Source organism: Manacus candei, unplaced genomic scaffold (assembly GCF_025592945.1).
Source record: "Manacus candei isolate 608988 ecotype Guabito, Panama unplaced genomic scaffold, ASM2559294v1 h1tg000011l, whole genome shotgun sequence".
NCBI lineage: Eukaryota > Metazoa > Chordata > Aves > Passeriformes > Pipridae > Manacus > Manacus candei.
Window position 1 is genome coordinate 19205226 of NW_026138059.1, and position 14874 is coordinate 19220099.

The window sequence follows — 14874 nt, forward strand, 5'->3', positions numbered from 1 at the left end:
ATAGGCCAAGTAATTCCTGATGGCCTCCTTCATTTCCAAAGCATGAAGTACATTTTCTGTCTGTCTTCTGACTGAATGATCATGGCATTTTCTTTGCTTTTCCAGAGAACAGAAACCACTGAGATATACAAATAATTAATACTGTACCATAGGTCTTGCTTCAGGGTAGGAAGCATGTAAAAATGTGTACAGAGCAACTTTCAGTGCCAGTTGGCTGTCAGAGGTTACGCTGATTATTTTTTTCATTAACATCTTCAGAAGGTTTCTTGATCAGCCTAATAATTTCATTCCACTGTAGATAATCGTGTTTAGCATAAGAACTTAATATCTCATTGACTTCAGAGTCTGTCAAATAACAGACTATACTAACTAGACCTGTTGTCTTTGTTCGATTTCTGGGAGATAGCTAGAAGGACCACATGAGTTACAAAACAGCTCATAAAATATCTAAATAAAAGCATGGGTAGATGTCGAAAGAAACACCTAAAGTTCCTTTAGAAGTACTTAAGTTCACATCCTCTTGATGGTTGCAATTTATGAAAAAGTACCACAATTGGATTTTACGATATTTAGGACAGCAAAGGGGCATTTTTACATAATCTCTCAAGACCAAAAAGCTTGACGCAATTCTTGAATGAGCTGAAGACAACTTAAATCTCTGCCATTCTTTTAGGCACATCTTAGTTTTAAATTTTGAACAAAAGCTGTGTCTTAGGAGAGAATTGCAAACCCACCAAAGTTTTGTTTTGTTTTTTGGGGTTTTTTTGGTGGATTGCTTGTGAGCAATGTGACAGACTCTGAGTAAGTTTCTTTATAGAGGCAATCAATTTACTAGTGTGGTTCTGAGTAAGCCTGGGGCGTTCATGCTGGGCAATAAGACATGTGTACAGGCCAGTTTCAGTCCCTACAGTGAATCACGGAAGTAGAAACCTGTTAGAAAAATGGGAATGGGGGACATGCCCATTCGTCTGAAGTTCTACATGTCAGTACAGAACAGAAAGTAGAATGAGGTATATATCTAGGAAGGGCATGATTCCCAGCAGGAGATGCTGGAGTTCAAGAGAGATGGTTTTCTTTTGAGTTATTTTTATATTTTCAGTGTAGATGGATGCTGGTACTGGAAGGAGATACTGCTAACTGGCATTTTTAAATTTTGATGCATGAGCAGATTTAGCATCCATGGAATGTGGAGAAATGCTCAGTTAAAGAGCACATTTTATGAGAAACATCCCCGTATTTACAGAACTCTAAAAACAGTAGACTGAAAGTGATTTCTTATCGTATGTCCGTGTGAGGAGGGGCAGATGGAATTGAAGGTATCAATTACTGATCCATCAGTATCTGCTACAGAGGTATTACCTGACTGCCACAGTTACTGAAAATATGCATTACAAGGAGCAGACTGGGGCAACAGAAGCTGGTTTTGGTCACTTTGTTCCAGTAGCATTAGAAAATCTTTGCATGATTCTCAGTCAGTAAGTAACACCAACACATGGAAAACCAATCTGGTTTGAGCAGCATGAGGCAGAGGGACACCCTAAAGTGTTGTGCAATTGCATGATTCGGAGAAAGCAGATGAAGAGGAAATGTTTTTCTCCTTTGTGAAAGAGCTAGAGTTCCACCTTTTTCTTATGTGTTCCCTGTCTCTCAACTTGTTTGTTCCCTGGTCACCTCCTGAGGAAAAGAAACAGCCTTATTGCAAGACTTGTGTTCAGCGTAAGGCCGGAGTGAATCACTCAGATTGACTTCAGTCTTTCTGAATGACAGGTAACCAGGCATTAGATGTTGAACTCAAAAGCATCTGAAGGAACATCTCAATGCCTGTACACTGCAGAGACCACCCAAATCTTTCTAGTACCTTATACATTTCCTTTACTAGCTTTGTACATAAAAAGGCAGCTTACTCTACTATATCTGTTGTTTGTATACCCTCTGTTTCATTATGTTTTCATAAATCTATACTAGTGCAGGTATGGAAAAAGATCATTTGGAGTATGAGATTACTTTGAGTAAAGTTTTAGCTTGCTGAAGTAGTAAGTCTCTGACCCTCCTCGTCCCTGACTAGTCTTCCTTCAAAATGTCCTCTGGTGGTGTGGCTGTCATTCTTTGCCACCCCATGTGCCTCTGTGTGGAAAGATGATTAATTTACTGTGCAACATTCATACTACGATGTTTTGGAAGGGGAAACATGCTGTTTGAATACAGTGCTTTCTAATGTGGTACACTTGCTAATTTCTGAACCCATTTTGACATATTTTATGTTTTAAAATACATTCATTATTAAAAGAGAGAGATGAAGAGTGAGCGACTGTGTGCTGAAATCACACATTTGTGGTTTTGGGAGCCTTTGGTCTTCGCTGGGGCTGTTTTTATTTTCCAGGTAGTAAAGTTCACTGATTGTTCTGAGACCTGTTTGGTTCATAAAACAAATATCCAAACTGAGCAAGGCAAGTGTGTATCTTTATTAAAAGCACTGAAAGCTACCTTCCACCAGATAAGACTCCAAAATTCTTAATGTTGATTACCTGATTTTTTTTTCCCCCAGAAAAGTTAAAATGCACAGAAATTGGCTAAACTTGAAAAGCAGACAGTTTTGTTAGTCTGACATCTTTAACAGCAATGAAAGGCTGGCCTTTGACTTCATTAGGGCCAGGAATTCACTATTAATACCTTTAAATAAGGAAACAGAATACTGCTGGAAACCTTGGGGTAAAGGTACTCTGCACGGCATAACAGTTTTGGTATTTCTACTCCTCTTTCAAACCAATCTTTTTACAAATGCCCTTTAAAATTTTGATAGCAATAACATTGACTTTCACCCCCCAAAAATTCATGAACAACCTGTATATTGTGAGCTTCAACTAATCTATACTTGCTCAGTAAATGAAAGCAGAGGCATGCCGAAGTGTATGAAATATTAAGTAAATCCCTCTTCTCAATGTTAAAATAATCTGCAGCTTTGCTTTCAGCAGAACATTTCATGAGTGGGTTGAGCTCTCCCTAAGTAATTAATAACTCTTAAGCTGTCTGAATAGTTTCCCTTGAGTTGCATCATATAATGTGTCGTATGAAAACAACTTGAGGCCTAATGTAACATGAAACTGTATAATGCATCTTAACGTGATTTGAGGAAGATGGATGGGAAGGAAATTATTTCTTATCCTGACAGAACAGACAGCTGCTCTTAACTTTTATTTGAAAAGAATTTAAAAAACCCTTTCTGCCCACAGATTGGTAAATTGTTCTAGTTAGTTATTTCCCCTTCTCCTGTTGTACCAGTCAAGTTAGGTAAAAACTGAGAATCAAAAATCTAGTAATTTAATGTAGAAATATTGAGAATAATGTGGAGATTTTTTTTATTTGGTCACCCGAGCTTTACTTTTTTATTCGTGATAGATCTGAGTTTAAATCCCTTTGCAAGCACAAAAAGGTTAGCATGTCAATGCCTCTATCAATGTAGTACTAAAGAAATTATTACCCAACATGGGAAAGTTGTTTAAACTAACTCCTTGAGCTCTGGTCACCAAATGATTGTAGCATTGTCATGTTACAAGTGACATATACCAGGTAATGGTATATGTCAGCTGGAAAAGATGTATCTTGCCATAAACTCTAAACATCTCTCGTTTCACTCTCAGGAAATGTAAGTTGGCTCATCTTTCTCTTCTTGGAAGACATACAGCAAGTTGGAGGCTTCATTGATACTTGTAAATACGGAAGTTTATCATATACTGTAGTGTATTCTCATTCGATATGGAACAATTAGAGTTCATAAGATTTAAAAATAGATGCTGCTTTCCCATTAGTGCTTTTTTTAAAAATAAAAACAAAAGGTAAATAAAGGATTGCCTTACTAAATTTGATACGGGTAACTCAATGCTGCTTTACAAAGATAGAACTAAAACTGTTTATAGCACAGTGAATACATAGTTAATTCATTCATAATTACTTCTTTTAGTATGGTAGCACTAGCAGTTCCATCTGGTATCTGCATTTCAGAAATTTTCCGAACTTTTGAGGAAACAAATGAATAATCAAATATTTTGCCAAAAATTATTCTATACTTGATCATTATAAACAGTGGAAAGTGTGCACAAATATAATGGTAAAGTTCATGCAAAATTCCTGTCACTGCTCTTCTAGTAACCTCATAATGTACACCTGTTTTTAGGAAAAATTATGGCTACATTTAATCCAGTAAAAAAGAGGAGAACGCAACAAAAGACTTTGCAATTCTGTGTATACATATACTTTCACAGAGTGACACACAGTTGTTACGGGAGCATCAGTGTGTATTTATTACCATTCTGGCTCCATCTGCCTCATGTTTCAACCAGTGAAACATTAAGAGATACTTGAATGTATGGATTTCTAACATATCTTTGTAAAATCTAAAACCTTGTATTGCTAGGAATCTTCCTGCTGGTTATCAGTAGTGTCCTCAATTTGCCAGCTGCGGCCTCTGTAATTTACAGTACACCTCAACCCAGCTGGCCAGGGTGGTGTAAATTTAAACCTCTGTATTCAGTTTATGTGCTTTAATTCCTGCTATTGTTTTGAGCAGTTTCCACCAAGGGTGTGCTTTGCTTTGAGAACACAGTGCTCCATTCATCAACTTTAATTTTTTTATATATACTAGTAACAATATGGACAGAGGGAAAAAATCAAACTGTTTAAATTCCACCTAAAGTATAATTTAGTCAGACTTTGGACTCCTCAGTCTGAGAATTATTCTAATTGCCCATTCTCAAGCACCATCTATCCCCTAGTGGCACCTAAAATGAATAATTTTGGGCAACTAATTTCTGGGTATAAATTCTGCGGAAGCCTAGAAGCACCATGGCTTAAGCAGACAGGCATGTAACTCCCACTCAAGTTTCATTGTGACTTCAAGATGTGTGTAGAGGTGTCTGAACATTGTCCATGTTCCTGGAGGTGCCTAAGCCATAGACTGTGCTTAAATCACACATAGTAAGCTTGGACAGCATTGAAGCCGACACAAACCACAGTAGTCATGAGTGTTTTGAGTGCAGAAGAGGAAGAGAGAATATTTTTCATAACCTTAAAGGTTTGTTTGAGCAGTCATCTGGGAAGGCTGTCTGATTTGGATTGTCCTAATCTAAGGAAATTTAACAAGAATGAGAGAACTTGACTATTGTACCACTGAAAAGGGTATTTCCTTTTCACAAAAATCTCAGAGCTGTGTTTTTGCTCCCCAGTCTGATTATGTAATTTGGTTCAGATACTGTTGTCCAAAAAAGTCCAAAAAGGCATCTAGTGGAGGGATCAGATGCCCAGGATATCCTGGGCATCTGCTTTTCTGTGTTAATTTGTAAATTCTTTCTTCTTGTCTTTATGGATGAATTTGCACACTTACTAGTTGCTACCCGCATTTCTGTAACATTAGAACTTGCTTAAGACCTGTCATCTCTCTTACTTCTTTTGGTGTAGACACCATGATGTGCTACCTGAAGTTTTTGTTCTGTTTGTGCTGTGTGTACATCTGTAGGCTTCAAAATGAGCTTGGTATAGGTTTCCTTCACCCTTTTTCTCTCTCCTTTTCCTGTTGTTCTTTCCTTGTGCCACGTGGAAAGGGTAAATACTTATCAATGGAGTATTTGTTCAGCTGTAGACGTGTGGACCAACTTGCTTTTGTATTTTTCATTAACACTTACTGCTGTTTATTTATTGTTTTCATCCTGTACATAACATCTCATTAGTTTTCTGAAGTTTTAAACATTGGTAGATGTGATCAGGTGAAACAGTATACTAAACATTCAAAGGTCTTCTGAATTTCAAATTCAGTCATCATTGCTGGGCTTCAAGAACAAAGATTCAGGAAAGGGCTCTACCCACGTTTGTCACAAGCACGTTGGTGGCTAAAAAGGCCAATACGAGACAGGCATGTCCGATTGCAAAAGGCACAGCAGAAAGACTCCTTAGGTGGTAAATTCTGCAAGGCACAATTCTTTCTGCGTTGCCTTTTCTCCTCAAGGGTGATCCTGCGTGCGTTCTCAAAGGCATCAGCAGCGTTATAGATGGTGTGTCTCCAGACCTCCCGATTGGAGGCCAGACTAGACCAGTTATGATCAATATGGTCAAGGCTGAGATGTTGTTTCAGACAGTCCTTGTATCTCCTCTTTGGGGCTCCTCTCATGCGGCAGCCGGTGGCAATTGAATACTGAATTTCAAATTCAGTATTCCGTAAACTTTTGGCTTGACTTTTCTCATGTTGCAATATGAGGGTTTATGTTCATGTTTCTGTTCCCGTTCATTTCTTTTTCCCTTCAGATGTCATTGTATACCTGTTGTTTAAAACACGGACATACTTTGCCTATCTTTGAGGAACTTTTAAATTAGCTTTACAGAGTAGAAGATACCATGGCAGTAATACTTAAATATCACTACAGTATCTTACTAATCATCTGTACCCAAGTCACTTCAATGCTTGATGCATGCTTTTTTATTCTATTACAGTCACTTTAAGCCATTCAGGGAGCAGGAGCATAGGGGAAATTGTGTATGGTAGTAGATAGTGTGCTAGTTTTCTGAATATTTCATCCCATCATTTTGTTCCTTTTCATGCTCACCATCTGCCTGGAAGGGTTGAAAGTTAAGTGTATACTTTAAAGCATCTTTTAATGACTTTTTGGTCACCAAGGAATGTTCATATAGGTAACAATGATAACTCTTCTCAAAATAAAGATACTGTTTCTATTATGTTTCTGGTATACAGCACTTGTATATCAAATTTGTGCTGCTTGTTGGCCAGACACTGGTAAAGGTTTTCCAAGGCGTTGTGGAATACTCTCCATTCTTGAGACTTCCAAAACTCAGCTGGACAGGACTTACAGTAGTTGGATATAATTTTCAGGTTGGCCCTGCTTTGAGTAGGGGGTTAGATCCATTGGCCTTCAGAGATACTTTCCTACCTAAGTTACCTTGTGAATCTAACTGAATTGATCCTTGGTCCAATTCTACTGAAATTTTCCCTCCTTTGTTGACTTCACTGAAATCAGTGTAATGCCATTAGGAATTAATTTGATCTCGTGTGCTTTTCTCATTACTCCCAATATGGTTTTCTTTGTCAGTTCAAAGCTAAGAGAAGTTAGAGTGAACTCCTCCCCTTTTTCATAATGCTGGCCCATATCTTAACATTTTGTTTCCTGAATGATTTGATAAACACTTAAGGAAAGTAATTTTATACCGTGTGTACTCACACAATCAAACTTATTTGAAAAAATTCTGAAACAAACACATTCAGAAGACTTAATAGTCATACATCTAGATGGCTCTGAAAGTGTTAGAAAGGCTTACAGTAAAAAGCAGTGAAGTGGTGGGGGTGGGGTTGCATGTGTGTGTGAGTGTGTGTGTAGAAAAGAGTGCTACTATGTCCAAAAACTACTTCCATTTGTTTTCTAGATTTATCATACTCATCATGGTTTCCCCTCCTTTCATTTGAAGACTTCTTATCATTTCTCTTCCACGATTGTCTGTCCTTTGCCTATTAATGTGAACTCCCCTCTGTCTCTCAATGTGGAACTTAGCTGGGAAAGTTAACTGATTTTTTGAAAGCTAATCAGATGCTCCTGCTGTCAGATGTCCTGTCTAGTTTACAGCTGTAAACCTGAGATACCATCACCTTAGCTTGCCTGGGGTGCAATAAATCATAGGGCTGATCCACATCCAGATAGTTTATTGTTCTGCAGAGACACATTCATGTATTAGTGAAGGTATTTTTTTATAAATCATAGAACATATTCTTTATGCTATATTTAAAATACATAGTACAAAATAAAGATCTAAGTCTTGCCAAGCCTATTCACTTTTGCCTTGCCTTTTGACATTCAAACATCTAAAGCTGTACAACATCATATGGGTCTACTAACAATGTGGGAGAGCAGCCAATTTGATCCTGGGATAAAAAAGGAATCAGCTGTGGGAAATAAGCCGAAGAAGTGTGATTCCCACGTAAGGGACTTAAATAGGTGTTAGTCCATAAAGAAGCTCTTAAGCAGGATTTAGAGCAGGCTTCTTTGCACAGGAGGCATTTTTCCTAAGATCCTAAGTTAAGTACAACAATTTTCAGGAGGGTTGTGGGGTTATTGTCTTGTTGGCTGTAATGCTGTGCTCTTTCTTTCCCCCTGCATTTGCTATTGTTTTGTTTTGTTTTTAATAAAACTTTATAGCACATTACTGTGTAATTATATGCTCATTTACAGTTTTTTAGAACTAAGCCATTTACTTTGTGTGACCATGGGAAACAAATTTGAAGAAATTTTTCTGCTGCATGGGGTCCTCAGGTTTCTTGAACTCTGCTCCAGGGAATGGTTTTTGCAGTATGGCTAGCTGGGCAATCCTGAAGTTTTCAGCAAATGACAATGTGAACACTTAAGCTACTCCAGTGTATAGAATTTGCATCTGTCGTTTTCATTTGTCTCACCTCTGTCTTAGAAAAGAAATAATTTGAAATGCAGAAGCTTCAAATGAAAAAAGCTGATTGCACCATCCTAACTTATTTAGTACAGAATTAGTGTATGTTTAATGGTTACCAAAGTCTATAGAGTTGAAGTAAACACTAATTTCATTTTTTGAGAAATACAAACTTTTCAAATAGTTTATGGAAGTGGTGTTACAGTGCATTCTGTGATATAGGTCAGACAATTTTTTTTAGAGACATTGGTGTATCTTAGGTAAGAAAGGAATAACAAAATCAAACAACAGCAAGTTATTCAGTCTAAAACGCATTCCTTATTCTTTTTCGAGCTTGCTAAAGTCCAGCTGTTCTGATACTCATGATGTCCGAGTCATTGCCCATGGAGGTCACTGGATCAAATCCCTGCTCAAAGCAGGACCAACTTGGAAGCTAGATCAGGTTATTATGAGCCCTGTCCAGCTGTGTTTTGAAAGTCTCCAAGGATGGGGATTATTGCACAAATCCTCTACAAAACTTGTTCAAATATCCCAAGAAATAAATTGGGAAAGCCAGTATTTTAAAATATGTTTATGTGTGGCATTCATTTTGCAGCAGTTCTTTTAAGACTCCTATTTATATTAATCACAGATGTTAGAACAAAAATTAATGAAAAAATATTCAGTCATTTACTCTTATAAATAGACTGAATTGTACTTTGGGGAGAAGCACTTCTGATTGCTGAGGCCCATGAATTTATATGAGTGTGAGCAAGTGTTTGGCTTCTTGTTTTCACCAAGTATTATTTCTATTCATCCTTTTAAGCAGTGCTTGTTTGTATAAGAATATCAAGAAATCTTTTTCCTCCCTCCTGTTGCAGGCAAGTATTTCCAAATGGGCTTCCTGAAGAATACTCTCTAGTTGCTGCATTCCGTGTACGGCGAAATACCAAGAAAGAACGTTGGTATATATGGCAAGTTTTAAATCAGTATGACACACCTGAGGTTAGAGTCATTTTTTTTTTTTTTCAATAAATTTCTTTTTTTCCCCCCATATAATATGACACATTTAATAGTGGATGTTTCACTACTGGATTTAGCTTCAGTTTATAAGGAACAGATTGCTCTGAAGTAATTGATGATTTCTTCTAGGAATGGCAGAAATTTATCAAAATCTATTCAGTTAAGACTGAAAAGTAGGATAAAATGCATGTTATGATTTATAGCTGATAAGTACTCACCAAGTTACATAGAAAAATGCTTCATAATTCTTGCCCAGTCTATATAGTTGAAGTATTTTTATTATATATAGTTTATGTATGTGCTTGTTTCTTATAAATTTTTAATGACCACTTCTTTTATTTTATTTTACTTTCAGATCTCTGTCCTTCTGGATGGTACAAAAAAGGTGGTGGAGTATATGACCAAATCCGCTCAGGGAAATATACTGCACTACACTTTTAAGAGTCGAGAAATTTACCCGTTGTTTGATCGGCAGTGGCATAAGCTTGGTATTAGTGTGCAGTCAGGGATCATTTCGCTCTATTTGGATTGTAATTTAATTGAGAGAAAGCAGACTGATGAAAAATTCACCATTGACTTGCAGGGAAGGACGCTGATTGCTTCTCGTACTGCAGATGATAAGCCTGTAGATGTGAGTAGTATGAAAAAAAAAGAGATAACTTGAAATCATGTTTTAACCATGCTTTTACTAGCACAGTTGTAAAGAATCATGTACATAAAAGGTTCAAAACCAGTCATTACTTTTGAATGTATATTTTTAATTTGAGGTCCTCAAGTCTTTTCCTCAAAATAGTATTCAGTGCTGTAGCATCTGCTTAGGCAAACCTGTTGCCTAAGTAACTACATAAAACTCAGTCCTGGTTTAAGGAGCCTGTTTTTCTGTATTTACTTTGCAGAATGAGTCCCCTAGGTACCTGGACATATTATTACTATGTTTAAAGATAACTTACAGTGGTAATCTTTTTCTTTCATTTTTGTGAGATTAATTTGTAAGTTCGTATCAGTCATCTGTTACATGCTGTTTCTTTGGCAGAGGGGAGACACAAAATAATTAAGGATTACCTCAGTATCAAGGTGTTTCGGGTTAATTCACCTATGTAGAAATAGGGGCACATTGTTCATGGTTGTCGCTCCCCTATCCAAGTGAGAGGGATTACAAAGTGGCTGGAGGTGTGTTTCCTGCAGCCTTAGGTGCAAGAATTACCCAAGGCAACCCCATAATATTCTGGGCTGTGTTCTGTCCCAGAGATGCTCTCTTCTGTTTCCTCATGCAGAGAGCTCTCAGCAAATAATTTCTAATCTTCAGGAAATGTCAGTTTGTTTTAAGTACACTGACATCCAGCTACCAGGTTTAAAACATCTGCCTTAGAGTTTATAGTGACCATCTGAAAACTTCAGCAATACTATGTACACTGTAGGGTTCCAGATGAAAATAGCACATTGTAACTGCAAGCTAACGTTGCGGGAGGAGTCATTCTTGTGAGGCTCTAAGCAATTTGGCCTGGACTTGGAGCTCGTATTTCATAGGGCCAAGCTCATGTGTAGTTTTATTTTCTACGGCTTGAGTTTAACGTTGTTTGAAATGTGTGTACAATCTCCTCATTTCCAAATAGCGTGAAGAAAGAGCAGATCTTTTTTTTTGATTGCGTGGACAAGCTGGATAATTCTGAGTGGAAGTTGTCTATTGGGACTTACACATTTGCAGGAAAACATTATGGGCTTAAAGCTGATGAAGGCAGCAGAGTGGATCCTATATCAACAGTCACTCTTCTCAATACCAAGTGCAAGAGGGAAATGAAGAGGATGTAAAACCAAAGCAGAAAGAGGCATATGAAGACAAGATTAGCTAGTTAAATTTAGATGCTTTTCATCTCACCAATCCACCCAAAATCTCTGAAGTAAAGCTTTACGTACAGAATTTGTGATCTTTTGCTCTTTGGGTGATTTAGTGGCAATGTCCAGGCAAAGGTCTGTCCAAAGCAGAAAATGATGTGTGCAATAGAGAGCTTATCAAACCTTTACTCCAGTTCCCTGCAGAGGAAAATTACATTCCTGAGAAGAATGTTTACAGAGGATGTCTAGAGGGGTAAAATGCCTGTGTAACATAGCAAGATCGATACAGATGAATGCAACTTACATGAAAATAAATAAAATCTAAAATGTGATTTTCATCAAGGTAATAGACTGCATAATTTGCTCCTTGAATGGGGAGCTGTGTAATTGTTTTGGATTTGTCTCTTTCTAGCATTTCAGAAATATGCAGTGTTTCAAAGAGAAAGTTTATTATGCCAAGATAAGAAAAAGCATACTGTAACACAGATTTTTTTTACATCTCATATTAATTTCTTTTGTATTTCTTAATAGATTGAACTTCACCACATAGCAGTTTATTGTAATCCAAAACTTGCAACAGAAGATACATGTTGTGAAATATCTGCAGACTTGGTAAGTTGTCTGTTAAAATTAAAATGTTAATACAAAAGAAATTACTTTGTTGTTTCTTGCTAAAAAGTTGTAAATAACTTTCAATAGAGGTGTTAGTTAAATTACCTTCTAAAAATGAATCCCATATCTAGAGCCATGGTACATAGTTTCTTGCTGCCTAACTAAATATCACAGTGAGACATCAGTAAAAGGCGCTAGGGGCTGCTAGTGCTTTTAAAATTAATTTCTTAACGTTGATTTAATATCTAATTAGTAACTGAGGAAGCCTCAGACAGTAGGAAACAAATCACTGAGGTGACTTGAGGATGGTTTCAAACAACAGAGGCCGTTTCAGTAAGGTTGCATCTTGTGAAGCATTACGGATGTAAGTGTAGAAGACCCCTCTGGAAGATGTTACTGCAAGGAGATTATGGTTTTTTGCTTAAGGAAGCTTTCCTGTCTGGGAGAAGGCATGTTTCCCAGAGACAATTTTAGATGTTTTCTCCTCCTGCATTCTGGAGGAGCTGACTCCTGGGCATAAGAGAAGTTCTTGCAGATGTGTCTGAATGCCCTGCAGCGGGCAGGAGTGAGGGGAGGGAGGCAAGGATGATAAAAGCCCTGAGAAGAAAGGGGGGGGATGTCTTTCTTAAGCCTGTTGCAGATTTGCTGTGTTCTCACCTTTGGAAATAAATTCTCCTAAATCCTTCCACTGCTTGGTATTTGGGGGTACTTGTGTGCATTTGACCTTTACACAGATGATATAAACAAAGCCCATGGAGGAGTCTGCATGACAGTAGGAGGAAAATAGGAAGGCGTTGGGCATTTTCCTTATTTCAATACACTAAGATGGAGGAATGGGTGTTTCATAACTGGCAATTTATAGTGCTAGATTGATGGTTGGACTTCATGGTCTTAGAGTTCTCTTCCAACCTTGATAATTTTAAGAAATACTTTCTTCTTTGCAACACACGTGCTGAGATGTATATGTTGTTTAAGGGAAAGCACTAATTTAGTTTAAATGGTTCACTTTTCCCTCTCGTTTTGATAGACAAAATCGGTGTAAACTGGAAGACACCAGAATTATAGAAATGCTTGACGTTGAGCAAAACAGTTACACCTGCAATCTAGCCCATTTGAAAAAGAAAACAAAACCACAAAAAAACTCAAAAAGGATAAATATTGGTTAAAATATTGGTTGTACTAATTGTAAGTAGTTGGTAAGATCAGGCTCATCTGAGACAGTGCGAAGTACCATCACCAGTGAGCCTGTAGTCAGCAAAAATCCCCCAGATGACACAGAAGGACTGATTGATTCCATTCAAAAAAAGAGATAGGAGAAAAGCATACCTGGAAAGGAGAGAAAAAGCTGCTCAAGAACAGAGGAGCAGAACACTGTGGGAACTGACCACTGATGGGTGCTCAGAAGCACGGAAGGGACTGGATCTAATTTCTGGGGGAAATTTTAATTTTAAATAGTAATTTTTTGTTCAAATATATTTCTAAATATGTTCCTGGTAATAGTGCAGGCTTTCTCTTGAATGTATAAGCTCATGGAAAAGTGAAATGAATGAAATTTCTGTAGATTCCACTTTGTGTGTGGAAATACAATTTATTTATCAGTTATGAAACAGCAAAAAAGCACGAGCAAAACAAACCCTCATATGAACATAAAAAGCTCAACAATTAATAACATCTTAAACATTGATTCAACTGTATAGCTAAAAACACCATCAGTTTCATTTCTATGTCTTATGTTTAAGATGTAAAAGATGGTGGGCTACTTGTTAATGACTTCCATATTGAAAATAGCATTATGATTTCTGATTTATTGTTTCATGACTTCCTTACCAGTTATAAGGGCTACATTTTCAGTAATAGAAGGGAAGGAATTTATACTTAGATACAAATTTCTAAGTAGTAAATCCTATGGGAATTTTTTTGACAGAAGGCTTGAAGGAAACCTCATTACATCTTAATGAGAGCTTCTGAAATTTATCAGGTTCTGTTGGCTTGTCCTGTAGTATATCTTGAGGTTGGCTCAGTTCTCAGGAGTTAAAGACAGGTGAACATTGGCTTCAGGGCTCTTCTGGTTTCTTTCCAAACTATGTATGCCTGAAGTATTTCATTAAAAAAAATTATGGAATTTTCCTTTGCATTCACTCTTATATTTTGCATTTTGGGGTGGGGGGAAGGACAAGATGAGACTGAGAGGTACTGTCTTTTTTTTTTCCCTGTGGGCGTTTTCTGTTTCACTACTTCTCATTTTGGGACATTTTATTGCTCTCTCTGGGCTCTTTTGGAAGAAATTGGGACAGGTTTATCAGTTTTAACTGGCATCGACTTCAGAACAGAAGGATCAGAATATCTAGAATTCATTTTATTACAGTTCTTTTCTCTATTTGGCAATTGTTGTGGCTTTTCATAATATGGTGTGTACAGGAGTATTAAGACAGGAGGTTTTAATAAAACTAGTGTTTTGATCCTATTTATCTATTAACTAAAGTGGACCAAAAACCAGAAAATCTTTTTATTTTAGTGTCCACGTGAGGAAAGGTTATTTGCTACAACATTGTCACCAGCAACTGCTCATGCCAGCAAAATATACACGCTTCCAGGAATGCAGCAAGAATCTAGAGAGAGATGCCACTGCTTTCCAAACAAAGTATGAAGTTTCCTATTGCTTTTTGGTGCATGATGCTGTTTAATCCTGCTAGGTATAAAGAATAGTGGCCTTTTTTTTTTTTTAGTTATGAAAAAATCTTACAGGTTTGTAGGATTGTAATGTACTTACGTTATATTTCCCAGTTAAAAAGCAGTAAATTTTAGATTTAGTTAATTTAAACTTAGAGATGTCTATATGGTTTGGCTGTTTGAATATACACCCAAAAAGTACCATGGTAAAAGTGAGAATTATATTTAGGCATTATATTTAGTGTAAATGTTTTGATTTGAGAATAAATTATATTCTACATAATGTTTGTTTTCTTTTAATCTTTCTCCTGGGTGTTGCACTGT

The 14874-nt window shown here is 37.0% G+C and overlaps 1 protein-coding gene across 10 annotated transcripts in view; it reads left to right on the top strand.

Moving 5' to 3' along the window:
* Positions 1-14874, top strand: part of COL19A1 (collagen type XIX alpha 1 chain) — a 188179-nt gene that overhangs the window by 23666 nt on the left and 149639 nt on the right. For 9 of the 10 annotated variants that reach the window (XM_051777715.1, XM_051777713.1, XM_051777716.1 and 6 more), the window contains exons 5-8: positions 9294-9417; positions 9791-10066; positions 11800-11880; positions 14396-14521. In XM_051777715.1, coding sequence (XP_051633675.1) covers positions 9294-9417; positions 9791-10066; positions 11800-11880; positions 14396-14521 — 607 coding nt within the window. The remainder of the gene's footprint in view (positions 1-9293; positions 9418-9790; positions 10067-11799; positions 11881-14395; positions 14522-14874) is intronic. The other variant, XM_051777718.1, reaches the window with a different exon arrangement.